This window comes from Genypterus blacodes, unplaced genomic scaffold (assembly GCF_046128005.1).
Source record: "Genypterus blacodes isolate CSIRO-AG114 ecotype Tasmania unplaced genomic scaffold, CSIRO-AGI_Gbla_v1 ptg000021l_1, whole genome shotgun sequence".
NCBI lineage: Eukaryota > Metazoa > Chordata > Actinopteri > Ophidiiformes > Ophidiidae > Genypterus > Genypterus blacodes.
Genome location: NW_027466834.1, coordinates 9,837,239 through 9,860,958, shown reverse-complemented (window position 1 = coordinate 9,860,958; position 23,720 = coordinate 9,837,239). Strand labels below are relative to the sequence as shown.

Below are 23,720 nucleotides of genomic sequence, written 5' to 3'. Positions count from 1 at the left end.
ATTATTTCTCTGCCATAAAAGTTTCGAATTGATCTCGTATCAGAGAAACTAACTTGTTTTCAAGAAATTCTGATGACTGTATTTATTCAGATCCATTTAAATACTTAGATAAAGACAACATCAGACGTGTTAAGTGTTTTAAACCCATTTTATTCTAACAGATGGAGCTTGTTAAGGTCATTTCTCCGCTCCTGTTCAGTGTCTCAGGCATATAATCGGGATGTTTTTACCTTTTATTAACGCAAAGAAACGGGAGTTTCAGGTCGAGCCGCGGTCATAATGCAGATTCCTGTTTGAATGAACGGCGCGCTTCGTTACATCTCAGGGTTTCAATCCGGACAAATTATACCTTTGAAATCATAGGTTTTTTTTGTAAAGTTAGTTCTTTTTGGTTGGTTGGTTTTGTGGTGGATGAAAGCTGACAAACGGTCGCATGACAAATAGTTTTATAGCAGTAAAGCTGTAAATTTGTCGGATATTTAACTCTCATTTTGTGGATATTGACGCCTGTTTGTTTCAGAATTTTCGGCAAAATTTACGATGGTTGTTTTTTTCTGCGTGTGTGTAGCCTTTGTGTGTGTGTGTGTGTGTGTGTGTGTGTGTGTGTGTGTGTGTGTGTGTGTGTGTGTGTGTGTGTGTGTGTGTACTGTTCAATGTACAGTAAATGAATGAAGTGCGGGGGCCCTGTCCCTCATCACCTCCTGACTCCACCCCCTGCCCTCACACACACACACACAGGGAGTATGGAGGGAAGAGGGCTTCTCCTCCTCCTCCTACACTCGCACAGAAAGCTCTCTCTCCCCTCCCTCAGTGGACTGTATCTCCATCTCTCCAAGCTTGAAGCCTCTTCTCCTGCTGCTGTGGAGCTACAGGGTCTCTGCAGTGAAGACCACCACCCATCATTTCATCCTTATCGCTTATTTTGTGCTCTTTTGCCTGCCGAGAAAAGTTTTTGACATGAACTTCTGCCGGACTTGAGTAGTTTCCAGAGCGACCGTGTGGCGTCGTAAAGCCACCGACCAACGCTGAGCGGAGAGGACATCTAAAGGAGAAGACTGTCTGAGAGAAAGAGAGAAAGGAAGACTTCTAAAAGTCTGAAGGAGGGAGGGGGCTGTTTTGGTTCTTAGAGACAGACAGGTGGGTACAGACAGCCAGGTAGACAGACTGATAGACCACCTTCTTCCACATTGGTTCCTCCCTTGGACCACAATGGGTTCAGATGTGCGTGACCTGAACTCCCTGCTGCCTCCAGTCCAGGCGGGACTCAGTCCCAGTTGTCCGGCCCTGCCTGTCAGCACCCCCCCACAGTGGGCTCCTGTCCTGGACTTCCACACCGCTGCCTCCCCTTACTCCTCCCTGGGTGCCCCCCACACCTCCCTGGGACCTCACTCCTTCATCAAGCAGGAGCCCAGCTGGGGGGCCACCACTGACCCCCACCACCACGACGCCGACCCCCACTGCGGCCTCAGCGCCTTCACCGTCCATTTCTCCGGGCAGTTCACGGGGACCGGGGCCTGCAGGTATGGGGCATTTGGGGCGCCTCCGCCTCCGCCGCCCACCCAGCCCCCATCTGTGACCTCGGCCCACCACCACCAGGCCCCAGCCAGGATGTTCAGCAACCCGCCGTACCTGACCAACTGCATGGACACGCAGCCCGCCGCCCGAAACCAGACAGGTAAGGCTGCTATAGAGCGTCAGGAGTGTGTGTGTGTGTGTGTGTGTGTGTGAGGAGGTTCAGTGTTTGTGTGGGAGATGTTGCTCCTTCTGGACTCACCTTGGTGCCCAGGGTTTAAAGAATACTGCTCAAGTTATTTAAGATAATAAAGTTAGTCAACTGATAAAGCAGATCAACTCTAACAGGAGATCAATAAGGGTTTGATGTTTGAACTTTATCAAAACAGAAAACTGAATATCTTAAATTTCTTGTTGACCAAATGACCTCCATACCTTTAAAGTCACGTTGCTATCAAACAATCACGTAAATGAGCAGAACATTTAAGTAATTTCCTTATCAATTTATTCATCATTTGTTTTCATAATTCTATTTTAATTCATTTGTAGTCTATTATATTTGAAGATAATTTAATTAAATTGGGCTAATTTACACAAACACCAGGTGATCAACCGAGACACCACACCATCAAGCGTATTATTATTATTATTATTTGTATTATTATTATTATTATTATTATTATTATTATTATTAAGCTAGACAGTCACAGGACTCTTGTGTAGTGTGTGTTCATCACCTCATAGTCAATCATTGTAACAATTTAAAAGTATGATACCTTTATTTTTACTTAACTTTCCATTAATGTATAAATGATTTTATTACCTGAAAATTTAAAATGTTGTATCTTTGAGGCCTCAGCTTCAGACTGTGGGAAGCTTTGAGCTTTTAGGAGAGGCAGAACAACAATGATGCTGCATTTCAATGTACTGTAAACAGAATCTGTGAGTGTGTGATGTAAAGGGATTGAACTAGTTAGCAACTCATGCAGGTTATCAAGAAGTTGCAGGGAACCCAGAGTGTGTATGTGTGTGTAAGTGTGTGCGCCAGTGTGTGAGGTGTCTCAGCACACATCAAGAATTTAGTGGATTATTGCAGCTCTCAGTATAATGTGTCCAGGTGTGTAAACAGCTGTAAGTGTGTGTGATGTTGGTGTGGATGTGGACAGCTGATCAGTCACGATTCCCGTGTTGATGTGAATGAGCCCTGTGGGGCAGAGAGTCTAAACTCACTCTGAGAGTCTAAACTCACTCTGCCAATGAGCCGCGCTCGCTGCCTTAGACCCTGTTTGAGTCAAAGACTTTAGTTCTTTGTTCATTTATCAAAATCTAATTACACACAATCCACAGTTTCATCTGTAACGTCTCTCTTTGAACAGATATTTACACTGACATATTATTAAAGTGAAGCAATCGGCTTCCCGTAGATGATTGAAGAATTACAGCTGCATAAATGTTATTCAAAGAGTTTCATGTGAGAATGAGTTTCCTTGTTGAATTATAAACTATTGGCAGCAGAATCAAATGAAAATGAAAAAGTCAAACATGTGGCTCATCAGCTGGATCTGCTCCAGTTTGCGCCGGCTGGTTCAGAGACGTTCATTTGTCTCAACAACCAAAAATCATGATTTCAGTGTCACTTGAATCCCTGAGAAATATCTCTCTTTTTTACATCTTAATGAAACAAATCTTGAATGATTTAAGAAACACAACAGACTTAAATTTATGTAAAAATAAATAAAAACGCAGGATTACAGCCAGTGAATATTCAAATTTGTGCTATTCTAGTTCATTTTTATTGTATTATTTTGTGTTTTATTTCATTTTTACTGTATTCTATTGGAAAGTGTGTGAATGGAACTAAAATGACATAGGAAACACTTTTCTTCTCCCTTTTCTTAAATGTATTATTAATAATAAGGACATCACATTATTCAATGACATACAGTATCTGCCCGGTAACACAGTGTGTGTGTTTGTGCCTGATGGGACTGAATTTGATCCCATGCTGGGACCCTTCTCCCCTGGTCCCAGTCTCACCTCATCCCTCACACACTCCCAGCAGGGTCATTCATCTGAACACGGTCATTAGTAATAACGTGCTTATCAAGCAGATCATTTGGTGACCTGTGAGCCGGTTTATCTGCTGCCTGCTGCTGCTGCTGCTGGACGAGCGAGACAAACAAACTAACAGCAGGACACTGCAGCTGATAGCAGCCAGGGTCACTGAGGAACCAGCACAGCACATCTGGACCGCGGACCGCATCTGGCACAGAACTAATAGACTTTTAGTGTTGAAATGAAAAATGAACCCTAACCCTAACTCTTAAACTGGATCACTATTTAATTATATAATGAGTCTCCAATACGATCACGTATCCAAATGCCAGAGGACATGTAAAGGAGAGTAGTAGGATGTAACATACTGTATATCTAAAAGATGAAGAGTGTGTGTCCGTGCTTACAAAGTCTCTCTATCCCCAAACTCAAAGGATAAGTTAGAAAATTAAAGAATATTTCCACAACATTAATTTTGTTGGGAGAAAGACAAATTGACTTCACTGCTTGTCACTTCAGACAAACAGTATCACCCAATACACACTCACACACACCAGGAAAAAGAGAGAGAGAGAGACAGAGGGGGAGAGGGAGAGAGCGAGAGAGCGACTGAAGTCCAGCAGAGTGAGTGGAAGATGAATGGAGATGTTTAATGAGTTTTTGTCCTCTCCACTCCCACTCCTCTCACCCAACAGTCCACCCAGTTAACTCAGCGAAAGTTGTTCATTTTAATTAGATTATGTGTGTGTGTGTGTGTGTGTGTGTGTGTGTGTGTTTGTGTGTATGCATTTACCCATGTGAGTGATTTATGGGAGTGTGTTGTGCCTTGGTCAGTCTAAGTTGTGAGTTAGGTACAGATACAGTCTCCTCCCAACAATAGTTTGTGTGTGTGTGTGTATGTCCATATTTAGCTCTCATGTATACTGTAGATGAGTCAGAGTGATGTCAGTGGTGTCTCCGGGTGTCACAGGTTGGTTCTCTGCTGTCAAACACATCAAACTTGTGATCAGACTAAAATGACACCAGCACATATTTCTGTTTCTGGCAGAGTCATTGATTGACTCATCATAACAGCTGATAGATAGACTCACATGATCCTTAACCATGTCACCATTCATGCCTTAAAGAACTCACACAGACACAAGCACAGCAGACTGACAAGAATTAGAAATCTCCATAGGAGAAAACGTCTCCTGATGTTTCATCATAAATGTGTTAGCACAATCCATTATCAGAAGCTTCCCTCACATCCATCCTGTCAAGTCTCTCACAGGCCTGATGTGTGGACTTATATGGTGACTGGAAGTGACTTAAACTAAGCCCAGTGTGAGAAGCCCAGTGCCTGCCTGCTACACACAGATCAGGTGGAGGATGAGGGATCTTATTTTGGTGTGAACATGATCAACATTTAGTAGAAATGCAGCAACGGCAAAACAAAGAGAAATGATTTGGGGAAGGAAGAATGAGTGTGATGAGTTCAGCCGTGTGTTGAAGCTGACGGTAATGTTTGTGAATATGACCCACTGACCTCAAGCGACCTTCAGCTTCTGCGTTGGTTTAGTTTTTGATAATAATAATGAGTATGACGTTCACATCTTTGATCCGTGTTCTTTGGATTGTTTGCTTTTCTGTTTTGCATTTCAGAGTGAGTTTTCTCCCTTTGGTTGATATCATACTGTTCTTTCTTTCTGGGTCAAATCAAACTGAAACAAACACCAAACACTTTGCTCTCTGATTCATACAAAAACTAACAGACACATGGTTGGTTTGTTTTTGTATGTTTATTGCGTTTGGATTCGTCTGCAATTCAACCCAAATTAATTTATTATATAGAATTTATTTATATATACTTTATTTTTAGTTTGATTTTGTTGTGACTTTGACTTTACCCACAATATTTCTTCTAATTAAAAAGAGATTATTCATATTCCTATAACTGTATTTACAAGAATATAGAGAAGTGTATGAATCCATTTTAAGTCTATGTCAGTCCAGATATAAAAACATGAAACAAGGATTTTAAAGCCACACCTGATGTGTTGTGTTATGAGAGTAATCTTTACACACAAAACCGTTTGAATTGATGCCTTTGGTGTGTTGCAGGTTACGGCGCAGTTGCGTTTGATGGAGCCAGTAATTACGCTCACACTCCTACACACCACAGCTCCCAGTTCTCCAACCACTCCTTCAAACACGAGGACGCCTTAACTCAGCAGAGCTCCATGGGTAAGTAACACCTCACCCCCCCACCCCCCTCTCTCTTTTTGTGTGTGTGTGTGTGTGTGTGTGTGTGTGTGTGTGTGTGTGTGGGTGTGTGTGTGTGTGTGTGTCTTGCTGACCTATGGGCTTTGTTGTAATTCTACGGTCATTAACACCCTGGAATAGTTGAGGAATTGGAAAATGTGACTCCATATTTTGGAAACTGATGAAAGATACTCCAGGTTTTCTTAAAGTGACAGTTCACACTTATAACACACATTTAGTTTAGTAGCAGTTGTGAAAAGTTGCTTTACTTATTCTAACTTGTGAAAAAGTCATGACGAGGTTTTAGAATTGGCAAATAGGTGCTTAACCCAGATTTGACACATTGACAAATACAAACGTATATAAGAGCACATTTTCAAGCATATTTTCATAGAATGCCGAGTTCAAGGTGTCGTTCCAACGTCGCTGGAAAAAGGCTTCGCTTACATTTGTTGCATATTTTTCACATTTCCATCATATATCTTCTGTCTTTATGTTCCTCACTTTGAGTTGTGACATTGAAAACAATGCAGCAGATTCCCCACAGTACAGCGGCATGTGTGTGTGTATTTAAAGATGCTGTATGCAGCTGCGTCTGCATGGCAGCTCCGTGGCCCTCACCTAGGGAGTGTGCTGGCCCTTATTCTGACATCTCTGCTGTGACCTCGCCTGCTGGAGGTATAAATCAGCCATATCCTGTTACAGTCTCCCTCATCTCCTCTCTCATCCCTTCTTTCATCCACCCACACCTCTTCTTTTTTCATTGCTCTGCTGCCCGTGTTGTTGGTAAATATTTAGATCTTCTTATCAAGCTGCAGCTGCAAACTTCTGCCTGTTTTTTTTTTTACCACAAAGATAACTGGACAAATAGGAGGAGAGGCATTTTGGAATGTAGAGAAATGTCCAGGGAGCAGTTTACTGTATTGGGAAAGCAGTGAGAGAGAAACTCTAACCAAAGGTCCTTTAGTTGGAGTAGAAAGTGCAAAAATAAAAAGATTTTTTAGTAGTATCACAGAGGAGGAGAGGGCAGAGTTGAGGGCAGAGTTGAAAAGTCTAAATATATGAACATGTCTCCAAATTCATGGACGAAATGACACATCTCTCTGGCAGAAATATGAACAAGTGTGTGCGTGTGTGTGTGTGTGTGTGTGTGTGTGTGTGTGTGTGTGTGTGTGTGTAGGTGAGCAGCAGTATCCCGTCCCTCCTCCTGTGTATGGATGCCACACGCCCTCAGACAGCTGTACAGGCAGCCAAGCTCTGCTGCTGAGGAACCCCTACAACAGGTAACACACACACACACACACACACACACACACACACACACACACACACACACACACACACACACACACACACACACACACACACACACACACACACAGACAAACACACACAAACACACGATGCACTTACACCCGGGGCAGCACTCTCTCACAAAATCTATTTTTATTCCGAACAAACAGCAACAATTAAAGCTGGAATCATTTCAAGAAAGCCATTGTTGAATTGTTTCTTGTTTCTTGTGTCAAATATAATCAACAGCAGTGATTGAGTGAAACGTATCAGGAAGCTCTTTGAACAGGATGTTCACCTTCGCTGCAGGTCTGTCTGCCTCTGGAGCTTCCTCTCTTGTTTTGTTCACTTCCTGAAGCTGAGACACCCTGACACAGCGCCGCTGAGCCTTACAGCAGGAAGCTACTGATTTACTGACAGGAACATATTTCACAGATATCAATGTTTCTAATTCTCATTCTCATTCATTTCTATTACTATCAAGCCGATCGTCATTACTGTACCCTACATCAGACAATCGGTTGAAGAATCCACACTCACACTTTCATCATAGTTCTTCATAAACCTCTAATTCTTTGTTGAAACAGAAGAAGTTTCAAAGTCAAATCACTTCACTGAGTCACACAGGTCCACAGGTTTACAGCGTGCATCATCGTACACAGTGTCAGGACTTTACATGCAGCTTGTTTGCTGGGGTTGAGATGCAGCATGAGTCACCTCGCCCCTAGAGCACAAACTGTTCCTCCCTACCTGGCGAGGAAAGTCCATCATCAAAATTCCAGGAGAAACAGGAGAAATCCCAAAAAGTAGTAAATTGAGTGTGTGTTCAGTTTCTCAATGAGCTAAGATTCATCACATGCCACCGACATGATGGCTGTGATCGAGCAACAGAAATAATCTAAATACCAAAGCTGGGGTTTATACTATAAACTGTGTGTGTGTGTGTGTGTGTGTGTGTGTGTGTGTGTGTGTGTGTGTGTGTGTGTGTGTGTATGTGTGTGTGACAGTATGCTGTCCTGAAAGTCTCAGTCTGACTGTCTTGTCTGTAATAAACATAACAGATATCAGCTCAGCACGCACACACACACACACACACACACACACACACACACACACACACACACACACACGGCTGGGAAGCCTCATATGAGTTGACTCAGTTCTCTAATCTTGCAGCCTGGTACCAATAGGACTGTATTTACTCTGTGGGCCGTCAGCCTGGCGGAGCAGTGCAACATGAAAAACACGCACAACTCTTATCAGTCTAAAGGGAGAGAGAGAGAGAGAGAGAGAGAGAGAGAGAGAGAGAGAGAGAGAGACCGGGGGGTTGCTGTACTGCCCCTCTCAGACACACTCACACTCTATTAACAGTCATGAATGGATTGTTTCAGCATGGTGACTCTGATGTCTCCTCTTTTCTCTTCCTGTTTCCCAGTCACTACGTTTTGTAACTTGGATGAAGTAATGACAGACAGTGCAGCGACTTGTATGAATGAACGGCTCTGAGCTTTCCTCTTTTTACAGTTCATAAAGTGTGACTTTCTGTAGGTGATTACTGTCTTTGTCTATCCAGTAGGCTTGACAGTAAGGCAGGCCCATACACACATGGCACAGATGAACTCCTCTCAGTTCAGCCCAGATCTTCACGGGTGCTTTAATTGTCTCTAATAAAAAGAGAAAACAGACATTTGTTTATCTGAAATGGTCATGGATATATGATCACATGTTCAGCCTTCTTCAAACTGTATTTAATCAGAATGAGCAGTGAGGCTGTGCTGGCAGTGTGCCGCTGCTGTGCTGTTAGATAGAGGCTGTTTGTAGTGAGCAGAGTACCAGGCACCGCATCCACCCACTACACAGCAACCATCCTACAGGTGCTGTGATAGAGGGGCCGGAGGGTTAGGGGGTAGGAGCTATAAATCCAGTGTGTGTGTGTGTGTGTGTGTGTAGATGTGTGATCGTATATTAAATCTCATGGCAGGTCTAAATAATGATTTTGGAGTCTGCTGTGTTTAATCAAAGATGGCTGGTATGGGAAAATTTTTGCTTTATAGATGTTTGTCTGAAGTGGGATTTCTTTTTTTTCCAAAGCACATTCTTTTACCATAGCTCCAACTGTGGTTGTGTGTGTGTGTGTGTGTGTGTGTGTGTGTGTGTGTGTGTGTGTGTGTGTGTGTGTGTGTGTGTGTGTGTGTGTGCGCGTGTGTGTGTGTGTGTGTGCGAGCATGTGCATCTGTGTGTTTCTTTTGAGGACAACAAACAGCGTAGCAGCTACACACTCACTCAGCGCTGTCATAGTCCTGGTACATCACAGTCCATGGCTGACTCATGAGCTTTTCTTCTACATTTTGTCTTTTCCTCCACAGTGGAGAAAATTTGTGTGTGGCATGGAACCCTGTCAATACACTGGCATCAACCATGAAGAGGTAGGAACATATCCTTCGCTCTCTTTAACCCTCTTAAATCACACTTAATATACATTTTCTTATCGTTTAACAAAATAATGAATGCTGGTAGCAACTAAGAACAAGCAGGTCAAATCACAAGGTGAGGTGAAAAGCCATTAAATAGAGAGAGAGAGAGAGAGAGAGAGAGAGAGAGAGAGAGAGAGAGAGAGAGAGAGAGAGAGAGAGAGAGAGAGCGAGAGAGCATTCACGCGTGGTGCAAGGATTGGTCACATTGGTTAACATTGAAATCAAAAGAACTTAGTCCCATGAAACTCCCCGGTTATTCGCTGACCCCCCTCCATCCTGATTTCAGCGGTGCAATGCTTCATGATGCTTCCATGGTTACACTCAGGGGAAACGACACCTCTGACTAATAGCTTGACTGTCTTTAACTTACTAATTTCCTTCACGGTGAGAACATGCATGGAAAATTCTCCTGTTCATCTGAAATGCAATTCCCTTACAACAGGCCCCATACTGACAATGCATAATGATTCATGTCAGAGGGCCTGGACCCCTTTGAAACTGGTTTGCAAGTAGAGTATACTAAGGTCCATGTCTCACTGTGTTTGCTGCTGCTGAGATTTAGTTTTGTTCTTTTAGCAGATGGATGACATATTGCAACTTTTAAAGAAGTTGTCTATGTCTTGACTAATGACATTTCTAGATATTTAGAGTAACACAGTGAGGAAAATTCAGAGTAGCATAGAATAAACACTCCTTCTGCCCCCATCAGTCATCACTGAGTGTCTCCGTCTGAACAGGCTGATTGTTTTGGCCGAGTGATGGCAGCCTCAGCGCTTGAGGGACATTTCTTCTTTTTATTGCTTTGGCCCATCAGTAATCTGAGCCAGGATATGATAACATAAAAATAAAATAAAAAATCCCAAATCATCCTTTTGTCGAAGGAAAATGACTCCATCATAACTATATGATGAGGTGCAGCGCTGCATGGTTCATTCATTTTAATGGCTTTACTAAATGTACCTAGCTTGTTCAGATGATTAATAAAATGCGAAAAAGAATAAGACCCTAATTTCTTTCCTTTTTGGAATGGAAAAAGTTTAAAGTCAACAGATATTTTGTACAATTCTTGCTGCTGATGTTCTTTATTTTGACACGTGAATCTACAGAGCACAGAATAAACAAGACTGGAACATTTACACGTCTGCTATGGACTTAGTGGAAGACATATTCATTACACCTTGCTTTATGAATAGATATCACCAAAAATAAAAATAAAGGAATTTCCTCTGGCAGCTATTGAGGTCTACTGCAAACAGCACAGTATATGATCCTTGAGAGGAGCAATGTGAACTGATGGATATTACACAATAAAACAGGGGAAATTAACCATAAATCAAACTCTCGGAGAGTTGGTATGCAAACTGAAGGAACCCTTTCTATGTAAGTTTAGCTCTCAAATTATGCAACATGAATATCCACTCCTCTCAACCAGATGTGACTTTTCCATTCTTACTGAGGCAGCCTCTCTCTCTAATGTCTCTAATGTCTACGGCGTCATTAGGCCTCTGTATGCTGGACATGGAGGTGCAGGCCTGCTTTGTGTTAACTTCCTTACTTTCCTTTCGTGATTTTGTCAGATTTCATCCAGCTTGCCCATCATGACTATTTTCTTCTCATGATGATCAGAAATACTTTTTTACAAACAGAGGAAATAATGACTGTAGTGGTCACAGTGGCTAAGCAGGCAGAGTTACAGGCACCATTCAGAGGCCTGCACTGTATGTCAGTGTGACCTGCAGAGCTGCGCGCTGGCCAGCGTCTGTGTCGGCTCACAAATACCTCTCTGCTCCAAGCCAACAGGCATTCATCATAGATAACAGATGAACGTGTGTGTATGTGTGTGTGTGATAAAGTGTACGTGCACAGAAAGGGTGGAAGCAAGAAGGAACGGCTTTGTTTTTAGGACTATGCTATATGGTGTTATGTGCAGAGAATGAGTGTGTGTTGACGTGTGAAGCCGTATATGGCCTGTGGTGTGTATATCATTATTTACTCCACTGATTGGAGAGACAAAGCTTTTTTGTAGTTTACTGGAAGAAAGTGTTTTGTACTCTACATAACGAAAGAAAAGACCCTGGAACGACAATAGAAGGAGTTCAAATCTGAAGAAAGAAGTGGTAAACAGCAGTAATTGGAGCTGTCTTTGTTTCGTTGCAGTTAGAGGATGATGAAGCACGCGTGTCACAGTGTGAGTGGTCTTACTCAAAGGCAGTTTAGCTTATCTAGCTGACTGTGGTGCTGTGGCTCTTACTCCGACCATTTCTCCTTTCCACTGTAATTTACTCTGTAGATATGTGGGAGACGGGGAGGTGGAAGGGAGTAGCAAGGATGAGGAGGAAAAGACAGGAAAGCGGAGGAGGAGGGAACAAGGCCAGAGGGATCCGCAGTGAGAGGATGAGGAGGAGGAAGTGTAGAGGAGGAAGAGATAGAGTCGCATAGCACAACTCAAATCATATTTATACTTCACTGTTTTTTCCACCTGTGTCTGCTGATTGGTTTCCTCCTTTGTTGTTTGTTTTTCAATAAGTTTACTGAAAAAGTGAAGAAGCAGTGTTGCCTGAGGCTGAGCTTGTTGTCTACGTGGGCTGTGGCCCAGGAAGGAATCCATCACTATTTAATGCTGAGCTGGATTCTGGACTGGATCCAGGAGTTTTTCTAAAATGATTCCATGACATTGGGAGATATGTATTTTTCCAGATTGTTGCAAATTTCTTCAAAAATAAATCCCAGTGAAAATAGGGATGCTTTTCCTCTGACTTCTTATATGTGCAAGGTGATCCAGATCAAACAGTTTCTTATGCCATATAAAGAATTTCAATCCAGTTAATATCCCAGCCATGTCTTCCCTCGTTGCTGTTGTGGTGGGCTGGTGTTTAGCACGGTGGCCTTACAACATGAGGGTCCTCTGTCTGAGGCCCACCTGGTCCTTTGCTGTGTTCTCGTTATCCTCGTAGTTATGTCACAAGCAGAGTGGGAGGAAACCTTTTAGAAGTCAAAAGAGCCAGATGCACTTTGTCTGGTCTCGTTCTTCTCTCCATTCTGTGAGGCTTGTTGGATATTGGCAGAGGGATTCACTCTGATCGTCCTCTATTTAAGCATCTAAGGTGGTCTGTTTTCATTTAGTGAGCACTGTGGTGATGCAGCAAGGGGGAGTAGAAGTGGATGTTTTCAGCAAATTTTCAAACAGATCTTGAATGACAGTAACAACATGGATACTGTTTCATATTCGGCCTTTACTGAAGTTTAGAATGAGGTCAAAATTTGCAACACTGCAGCTGTGAATTCCCAGATAATGTTATTATTCAAAAGAAGAAAATGGATGGACGTGCAAATGACTGAGGGAGCATGGGAAAAAAAAGTTTGTAGCGAGTTTACAGTTCCTTGGCTACCGGCATGTCCTTGAGAAACTTGAGGTAGACAAAGATCACCTTGTGACCGCTCAGACGTACACTGCACATTCCCATTCAAACAGCACAGGATGCAAACTCCCATCCTCCTCCTTTGGTTAGACAAACTGAAATATAACACATTTCAAAGACAGACGCTTTCTGTTTCCCTGTGTGTTATCATAAGAAGATACAGAGACACCACAGGCAGCTGCGTCACACAGAGCAGCTTTTGTTCTGCTCTTTAACTAACGGCTGAACACTCACTTGCCTTGTGTCATATCATGCATGCTGGGCAGTAAAGATAAAAGACTTACAATTCTGTTAATAAAGTAGATATTATTCCTGGCTAATTAGGGTGATGGTGGTAATAAGTTCTGCACTTGAATGAGCACAGTGGTAATTGAAGCTCATTCATAAAGCTTTCCTGATGTTAATGAAGTCACTGGTGTAACATTACTGACACCTGGTTCTAACGAGCATATGTATGAGCTTGACGCTGCTTCATCAGGTGAAAGTTGAGTGGATGTCAAATCAGCAGAGAAGCCCAAACATCTTAAGAGAGGAAGTGCAGACTCCTGAAACTGCAGCCAGACACAATTGGGGGTCCTGTCCTATTATTTTATCTTATTATCTCTGTCTGCATTCAAGTATCTTCAAAAGTAGAACGGGAGGAAGAGCCTTCAGTCATCAGGCTCCTCTCTTGTGGAACCATCTCCCAGATTCGTCTCAACATTTAAGAGTAGGCTTAAAAGTTTACTTTTTGATGAGGCTTATAGTTAGGGACGACCAGGCTTGCCTTGGACTGCTGGGGGCCTTCCCATAATGCACTGAGCTCCTTTCTCCTCCTCCCCTCTTTATCTGTGCATATCAACGTCATTGCATTACCACTGCAACTCCCCCGGAGTTTTCTGTATACGTCTCACAGGTTGCTGTTGAAGCCTGACCTGTAGAGATGGAGACCCTGTCCTGCTATTATATCCTAGTATAAATATCATTAGTCATACCTTTATTGCTATTACCATTGTTGTTGCTGTGCCTTTCTGTGCCTCTCCTTCTCTCTCTCTCTCTCTCTCTCTCTCTCTCTCCCTCCCTCTCTCTCTCTCTCTAAACCCAACCGCTAAAGGCAGATGGCCGCCCACCTAGCACCCGGTTCTATCAGGGGTTTCTCCAGTAAAATGGCAGTTTCAACATGGATGTAAACGTACTGACTATCTCTCTCTTCCTCTGTGTTGACAGTCATGCAACAGGCTACGAAAGCGACCCCAACACCCCTATGGTGTACAGCTGCAGCACACAGTACCGCATACACACACATGGAGTGTTCAGAGGCATACAGGTAAGACCCACACTGCTGAACAAGCACACAGCGCCGCCATGACATGAATCACTACCTACTTTGTCTTAATTCATTTTCAAGCTGTGCTCAAGCAGAGAGGTCATCATGAGGTCACACTGCCCTTCTGTCTGCACGTTCACCTTCTTTATGGGCTGTGGGTCAAGATCACAACACACACACACACACACATATGCATAAATATTCACACACTGGCATATTCTTGTTTTTTCATACACACGTGACTTCCACAGACACGCAAAGACAGACGTGCCCACTCACATAGAACCCTGAGGAGTCGACTACAGGAGATGAGGAGAGAGTGCTGGAAAATGCAATGATAAGATTAAGTGAAGAGGAAATGTGTGTGTAGCAGAGACTTATAAACACAAAGACACACCATGATACACTCACATGCATGCACACACAGTTTTTTAAAAGGTAACTCAAATGGCCAAGAGGAGTGTTTTCCACCATTAGTTGTGGAGAATAACACACACACACATGCACACATGCACACACACACGCGCGTGCACACACAAACACACACACACAGGCACGCACACATGGTAATTCGGGGTCAAGATACAGTTTCCATACGAGGATCAGCACGTTAATAAATCATTAGAATTTAATTATTGTCTTTCAGCAGCTCTAAACGACATGGAGCAGAGATTCTCCAGACCAGCTCTTAGTCCACATCAGGACTTTTTGGGATCATTATGTCTTTTCAGGGTCTGTTTCATCATTCACGCTACTCCTTTGCTTTCTTTTCCCTCCTGTCTAAAGCAATAGACTACATAAGACACACATAAGAGATATGGATCAGTGAAAAATGCTAAAGAGTAAACAAACTCTCACTCTTGTGCCTTTAAAGTATAATTCAAAAGCTACAAAAATGTGTGATGATTTATAGTTGCAAAGCGATAGTTTGCCTTGAAATTTCTTAATTCGGAAAACACTAATTCTCAGGCTCTGCCAAAGGAAACACATTGGATAGCAGTGGAATTTCATTCATTAATACTGATTTATGAGTGGAACCCACTGTATTACAAAGCTTGGTTGGATAATTCTGGTAAAAAATTGATAATTTGTGGTGTAGAAAATTGAACTAATCCTTGTTAGGAGTTTATTTATGGAATGATGCAGAAGATGATCCAAATTGTGTGTTAGGAAGCAGAGAAACTCTTTCCCTGCAGAGCAGATTGGTGCATATGTGGCTGCTGCTGAAGCCCATTAGGCTCATAAAGTCACCACACAGCACCTACACACACTATCACTATACTCACAGTAACCTAAGTAACCCAGAGATAGTGATGTGTGTCATGTGTTGATTGCGACGTAAAACAGAAGTGAAGAAAAAGTGATGTTTAGTTCCATTTCACTTTCACTGATGTTAAAGGCAAAGGAGTGGGACGTGACAGACCATAGGGTTTAGTTTGTCTTTCTTTCTTTGTGTTCATATGACAAACTGGGGGAGTGAAGTGGGGAGCAGCTGGGTGTCATGGCTGCACGCTCGTCTGCAGGAGCTCTTAAAGCAACAGGGGGCGCACACCGAAGTCAAACTAGTGAAATGAAATGAAAATATAATAATTTTGATTGCAAAAATAAGAAAAAATTAATCCTGGGGCCATGGTAAGTATGTGACTAGTAGGGCAGTAGAGGGCAGGCCTGGATTATGTCTTACTTACATACATACATACATGACCAGCATCACACTATAAGAGACGTTTTCAGTTTCCTCTACAGTATTTTCCTGACTAAGCTTTACCATGTGAGCCCATAGTTTCATACTTGACCTCATCTCTCTGCTCGCTGTCTCCTCCACTGTGTCACAGCTGGAATGCACTTATCAGTAGTTGTTAACAGTAGTCATTTCAGCAGGGCTTACTTCTCAGTCTCTTGGGCCATTTTGTTAAACACAGGGGGAAATGCAGCAGAGGAATCTTTGTATATGAAGAAAGTGGCTAGAACTAGGTGCAGGTATTCTAGGCTTTTTAAAAAAAGGGGGGAATTCTATGTGTGTGAGACAAGACGGGCACAAAAAAATGATGTTGATTTATTCTTCAGATTATATTAGATAGATAATTTGTACAAGAGTGTGCAGCTACATACCATGGTGATGTGTTATATCCTGTTCTTTGCTCTTCTTGTCTGCAGCCAGTCAGATGGTGTAATAGGGCCTCTGGAAGGGGGGGGGGTCTGTCTAAAAGCCGTGACTAACAGCTCCCTGTAGACTGCACACAGTCTGGGGGTCATCTTACAGCTAATTCCCATCTAATGAATATATGATCATTTGGTTATAATGAGACCCACAAGCCAGACGGATCACCTCCTCTTATTTACACACAGGACACATTTCATTGCTTATTTTACTGCTTTAATCTACTTTGACTGCTCTGTGTCTAAATTGGTCAGTGTGTGTGTGTGTGTGTGTCTGTGTGTCACATAGGACTCCCATTCACCCCACGGGGTTAATCATTTATTTTAGGATTAAAGATATACTGAGGTTAAGTTGAGGGGTTTGGCATGTGGAGGTTGTGTCTTCCCATGTATAATACAGCAATTTGTGTGTGTGTGTGTGTGTGTGTGTGTGTGTGTGTGTGTGTTTGTGTAGGATGTGCGAAGGGTCCCCAGCATCACTCCAACCATAGTGCGGTCAGAAACAAGCGAGAAGCGTCCGTTCATGTGTGCCTACCCAGGATGCAATAAACGCTACTTCAAGCTGTCTCATCTGCAGATGCACAGCCGCAAACACACAGGTGAGACCAGAGACTCTGCTGTGGATCTGTGTGTGTCTGTCTAAATGTGTGTTTTGGGATAAATAAGTTGGGGTAGACGTGAGGACCCTTGTGTATTATTGGTAATAAATAAATAAAGGAATGAAACGATGAAGCTTGAATGAGAGTCAGTGTGTGTGTGTGTTCCATGTCCCGTCTCTGTGCAGGAGAGAAACCGTACCAGTGTGAGTTCACGGACTGCGGCCGCAGGTTCTCTCGCTCTGACCAGCTGAAACGCCACCAGAGGAGGCACACAGGTTTGATTCCTCTCACATCTCCCTCCTCCTCTCTGTGCTTCCTCACTCTGCCTCCTTTCCCTCACCTGCTGACTGCATGAGAGCAAATGTTAAGGATTACATCATTATTTGCATTTTTGTTTCCATGGCGCACATGCTGTGTGTTCTTAGTGACACTTCTGACTGTGACGGTCACTGAAGGCTGTGCATACTTTGGAATGGCCTCTGCAAGCCTGTGCTCTACTGTATTTCTCTATCTCCCCGTGTGTGTGTGTGTGTGTGTGTGTGTGTGTGTGTGTGTGTGTGTGTGTGTGTGTGTGTGTGTGTGCGCGTGTGTGTGCGTGCGTATGCCTGTGTGTGCCTGTGTGCGTGTTTGCGCCATATGATGTCGAACATGGGTTTCTTTGCGTACGTGTGTGAACCGGTGCTTGTGTCTGTGTGATTGTGTGTGTGTGTGTGCTTTGTGTGTGTGATTGTGTGTGTGTGTGCATGCATACTGTACATGTGTTTAGGAGTTAAACCCTTCCAATGCGAGACGTGTCAGAGAAAGTTCTCTCGGTCTGACCACCTTAAGACACACACCCGGACTCATACAGGTAAAACAAGTGCGTAAACTTTTATTTATTATAATTCTTCTTCTTCTTCATTCATTTGACTATTATACTTTAAAATCTCTGTATTTATAAAATACAGAGATGTATTGTTATGATTGTGCCATAGTTGAATAGATACAATTACTATATCCTTCCTTAAATTGGGCAAAATATTCTAATCTCTCTCTCTGTCTGTCTGTCTGTCTGTCTGTCTGTCTGTCTGTCTGTCTCTCTCTCTATTACTCTCTCTGTCACTCTCTCTTTCTCTCTTTGTCACTCTCTCTCTCCATTACCCTCTTTCCCTCTCTCTCTCTCTCTTTCCCCATTACTCTCACTCTCTCTCTATTACTCTTTCTGTCACTCTGTCTGTCTGTCTGTCTGTCTGTCTCTCTCTCTCTCTCTCTCTCTCTCTCTCTGGCCCTCTCTCTCTCTCAGGTGAGAAGCCGTTTAATTGCCGTTGGCCGAACTGTCAGAAGAAGTTTGCCAGGAGTGACGAGTTGGTGCGACACCACAACATGCACCAGAGGAACCTCACCAAGCTGCAGTTGGCCATCTGAAGCCTCCTTCATCCTCATTCTACCTTTCATGTGTAGTCATGTGTACTTGTGTTGTGTACATGTGTTCCACCAGCTTCAGGGTCACACGTTTTCTGTTTTGGGGGGAATTCAAATTTGTTGCTATCCTTTCAACAACCAGCATACGGCGCTCTCTCAAAACACCATACACTCCCAGTCAAAACACCCATCTGCCTCAGAGTTGCGAGAAAAACTTCATTGGTTTGCAAGTTAAAGTAAACTTCCCTCTTGTTGTTATTGATCTATTCTTCAGACTCGTTCCTCAGTCTCCAACAAGAAGAATCTCGATTGAAGTCATTATAAAGTGCAGCAGTAGCACAGACGCTCCATGTTGACGAGCTTTGGTGAACCATTAGATGCTTGTTTGCAGTTTCTCCCCCATTTGTGTCCTCACTTCCTGTTAGTTGGAGCTGTCATGAGTCGTCCTCCCCACTAGAAGACCTCATGTACAGCGTGAGTACAAATTTGAGTTAAAATCAGTATGAACATCCAGGTATTCACTGCGAAAACAAAAACAGTAGCAGTATAAAGACCGATAACGCCAAGGTCAAGGTGGATAAGCCAGCACACACAAACAGAAGTGAGGGTTCATTTTCCAATTTATTTTCCCAGAACATTGAACAACCTCAACCCTATATATCCTACCCTTTAGTGTGAATTGAAAAACATTCATAGTTCCAGTTTTACAGATGTGTTTCATTTGACTACAGATCAAATTCCTGTACAGCAGCCTTTCACACTAAACAGACTTCCTTTAGTTTAGCTGTACATAAACACAAAGCTGATCATTCTGCCCATATTCAGTGTTTCAGCAGGGATTAAATGTTGGTTTGCTTTTGAAGAGATCATGAAGGAAATTGGACAGAATTATTTCACCACTCTGTCACACAAACATCATACATGAAGATGACCTCACCAAATACTGACGTTATAAGAAGTTAGTTTGGTATTTCCTCATTTGCAGGTTATTCATAAAACACAGCATCACACAGACATGAAGTTCTGTTTCAGCCTTAAGCTGGAAGAAACCTGGCTGGTGTTTTAAACTGTATTTGAATTAAAGTTGATTGGATGTCCAGAGGAAGCAGGATGAAGGCTGTTAAATCTGTTGCAGCTCATGAACATGCACACTTGTATTGGCTTTGGACCTGGGACACACTGTACAGAAACACGTGTGCTGGTGAACCTGAGAGAAGCTTCATCACACTGCGATGCTTGTTAGGCATGATGCTGTGTAGTTAGCATGATATAGTTGATGAATTCCTCTCGTAGGGTATGTAGGGCAGCGATCAGCTCTCTGATCACCGCTTCATTTGAAGCCCAGCTGAAGAGATGAAAACACGCCGTTCTGTAAATATCTCTTTAACTTTAACAAGGCTTATTTATTATATTTTCTGGGGACAAAATTGAGGTTTCACTGGAATAATTGAAGTAGTTTGAAAAAGGACACAGATGTTTGTCGGTGCAGCAGCATGACTCCAGAGGTTTGACTCCAGTGTTGTGCTCTTGTATGTGACAGCCTCTCTGCCTCTTCTTATTGTGATCATTCTGTCACAGAGGATCCTGATGCATGTCGGCCCTCGGCGCTCTGCTGGGCTGGAATCTGGACTCTGTGTTCTCTGGGAGTTTGTACGCAGATGCAAACATCCTGCTTTGTTTTGTAGTGAGATTAGTTTTCCTCTTCTTGGACGTCTCTTGTCTCTGTGGTGTGTAAATATTGCCGGACTTTGGCAGTGTTGAGCTATATAACATGTCTGCTGGGTCACACTGGCTCTGTGGCCGGGACATGAGGGTCGACATGTAAATAATAGTTCTTGGGAACTGAACTGAACTCTTTTTTTATGGGGAAGGTGTGTAACTTAACTGTTATCATTTAGATGTAGATTTCATTGGATGGATTCAGGAACTGTGTATACTTTCTTTGTTACTTTCTTTCATGTTCATTAAAAAAAATGTGGTCATAAAACACAAACTGTCAATGAAACTTTTTTTCTACTCGGAAATGCTGGTTTGTTTTACTGTGTAAGTGTGTGATTTACTGAAGCTTGTGTTAAGAATGAATAATAATAGTTCATATTAGTTTCGTATGCACCTCCTAAATGTGAGACGACAACACAACACAATCTAACAGGGATTCTACATACAGTCGAAACAAAAATCTGTTCTCCAGGTCTGGAAATGTTTGGGAGAATGATGAAATATTACAAAAGTTTGGGAAAAGTCATGGAAATTTGTGATAATAACTGAAATCTTGAGAAGTCACAATGGAAGAGAAACCAACACAACAACACAACTCCAGCAACTCCAACTCTGACACTGTAATCTCTGTTCCATTGAGGGAATACAAGCATGGACATTTACAAATAGTTATGGAAAATTATGGAAAAGTTCAATTCAGTTGGTTAATAAGTGGGACACCATGTTTTTAATTTAAATAGTTTAGAGGGCAAATCTATACGTGTCATGAGATAAAGTTCATACCTTTACATCCAGCTGTGTACTCGCACATTCACACACACTCACACACACACACACACAGTACAGTACCATCCACTCTGCTCTCTTTATCTCGGAGCAGATTCCTCTCTGCATTCCTTGGCTGTAGTCTTGGTGAAGAAAGAGCAGATAGAAATGAAGGCGTTTGCTTTCAGCTTCTCGCTCTTCTCGCTCTTCTCTCTCTTCTCTCTTCACGCCTCCATTTCCTCTGTTCAAAACCCTCCGCTGTATTTGTTTGTTCCAGCACATCGGCCTTTCTTAAAGTTCACCTTTCTATACCTTCATGTTGTTTTCTTCTATTATAAAAGCTTCCCAACACTCTACATGATGAATCTCTATGAGGGAATCACACGACTGAGATGATCGTCAACAATGTTTACATCCCGTTCAAACAACAAAGCTGTTTTGTTTTTTAATTAATTTGCAGCTTTAAAATATTCTTCCACATAAACCACCACAGAGGAAGAAAAACAGAAGAAGCAGTAGAGGAGAGAATGAAGACAGAGACAGATGGAGGCAGAGATGGATACAGACAGATACGGCAATGTTTCTTTAGTGAACTTTTATCATAAGTTTAGCCAAAGTGTTAGTGTAAATCAGACAATGTGTCCGATTTCCCTGGTGGAAATCCCCTGAAACTCCCCAGAGCTCTGTGCACTATATCTCAGCTGTCGGACAAGGACTATATCTCTCATCTCCCTGCTTTGTGTGTGTGTGTGTGTGTGTGTGTGTGTGTGTATGTGTGTGTGTGTATGTGTCTTCCATCTTTGTCCGAGCTTCAAGGCACTGAGGCCCTTTGAAGTGAGCTCGCTGGTCTGTGTTACTCTCCTTTTGTCCACTTTCAGTAGTCACAATCAACTGTGTATCTAGATGTTGTATCAGGGCAGATGGAGGGAAACCTGAACAAAAAATAACATTGCATATAAACACAGATCCTGAGGTGATCACGTGTCGGTTTCATAGTGATCTCTGCTCGCTAACAAAGGGCAGAATAGATCATAAGTGCAAGCATCTCCAACACTACCAAGGCTCCTACACTCGTCTGGGTGAGGGCAACGTTATGCTGCTGTACTCTGCTGTTCTCTACCAACCAAATATGAAAATACTATATCCCTTAGGACTGTACTTGGTGTCAGCCCTAGTAAATTTCTATTATATTTTATAAACGACTCCCAGGAGGCCCTCATAGACCAAACAAGGCCAAGGAAGTGGGGAATCCCAAAAAAAAGGACATGTTAGACACTGTATACAGTATATAAGGTCAGACTAGAGGTTAGACTTTGGCAAATTAACAATTGATGGGAAGGAAAGAAAGAAAGAAAGAAAGAAAGAAAGAAAGAAAGAAAGAAAGAAAGAAAGAAAGAAAGAAAGAAAGAAAGAAGAGAGAGAGAGAGAGAGAGAGAGAGAGAGAGAGAGAAAGAAAGAAAGAAAGAAAGAAAGAAAGAAAGAAAGAAAGAAAGAGAGAGAGAGAGAGAGAGAGAGAGAGAGAGAGAGAGAGAGAGAGAAAGGAAGAAAGAAAGAAAGAAAGAAAGAAAGAAAGAAAGAAAGAAAAAGAAAGACGGGCGAGGAAATCGTGTTGCTCTGTGTAAAGCAGAGATGATACAGAGGCAGATTGGGTCCTGGTACAGCTCAGCACAACACGCACACACACACACACACACACACACACACACACACACACACACACACACACACACACACACACACACACACACACACACACACACACACACTCACACGCCGCAGCGTTTCCTAAGAGACTGCATTCCTTCACTTAGTGAAACCTGTGAGCCACAGAAGCTCAGTCAGTGTGTGTGTGTGTGTGTGCGTGTGTGTAAAGTGCTGAGCCAACACAAAGTGAGGAGAACTAATCTGCCCTTCACTTCTAATGAAGTTGACTTTAATGTCTGTTACTCATTAGTATGTTAATTCTGAGATATATCTGTAACTACTGTCTTTACAAACCTCTCCTCTGCTTGACTTCTTGTACCTCTGAGCCATATTTGAAAGGAAATCTCTTCGATTTCCTTGTAGTCTCCATGGAGCAATTTGGGCCTTAAGTGTACCTGAGCTAAATCCCTTTGTTATGATTCATGACTCAGACCGGCTCAGGCTAGGATCTAATGGTGTGGGGCTCGCAGCGGCCCATTGTCTCTGTCTCTGCCAATAGAGATGTGCTCTACTTTCCCTCCAGCCTGGAGTTCAGCACACACAGTCTCTAGCTCCACCTTGTGGCTGATGTGTGCCAGGTTATCCAGCTGTTGGTTCCTCATGTGAAAAGAGAATTGGGAGCTTTAAATAGCACGTGAAATAAAATAAGAACAATCAAACAAACAAACAAATGTAAATACAACAAAGCGTCGAAGTGAAGCCACGGTTCCTCCAAGAATCTTCTGCTAGAACTTCACACTGCGTGATCTCACAGCAAATCAAAGGATAAACGCTGAGACTTCTTGTGATCAAATTATGATGACACATCTCCTGGAGTAGTGGACCTCAAAGTGCACACAGCAGCAACTGTGTTTCCTTTACTCACACATTTCTTTAGCAGAGGCTAGAAAGTACAACATTAGAAAAGCAAACAGCTGCTTTGAATGGTGGAAACTGACAACACAAGCTTAATGACTCGGTGGGTGCTGCTGAGGATCACAGCTGAGCTTAGAGCTCATAGAACAACAGAAAGATCCAGTATATAAACCCAGACCGAGTCTAAGCTGCGGTGCTGGATCTTAATCTTTAA

The 23,720-nt window shown here is 42.7% G+C and overlaps 1 protein-coding gene across 7 annotated transcripts; it reads left to right on the top strand.

Moving 5' to 3' along the window:
* The first annotated feature begins 803 nt into the window (after positions 1 to 803).
* wt1a (WT1 transcription factor a) lies at positions 804 to 19,556 on the top strand. 7 transcript variants are annotated; one of them, XM_076142565.1, is made up of 10 exons: positions 804 to 1,675; positions 5,671 to 5,793; positions 6,388 to 6,489; positions 6,992 to 7,094; positions 9,471 to 9,530; positions 14,204 to 14,303; positions 16,918 to 17,062; positions 17,248 to 17,337; positions 17,829 to 17,912; positions 18,345 to 19,556. In XM_076142565.1, the coding sequence occupies exons 1-10, from the start codon at positions 1,210 to 1,212 to the stop codon at positions 18,464 to 18,466; spliced, it is 1,395 nt and encodes a 464-aa protein (XP_075998680.1). In that variant the 5' UTR covers positions 804 to 1,209; the 3' UTR covers positions 18,467 to 19,556. The 7 variants fall into 7 exon arrangements, with proteins under 7 accessions (XP_075998680.1, XP_075998679.1, XP_075998684.1 ...); XM_076142564.1 differs by having other exon boundaries at positions 17,829 to 17,921; XM_076142569.1 differs by lacking the exon at positions 6,388 to 6,489.
* Positions 19,557 to 23,720: the final 4,164 nt, after the last annotated feature.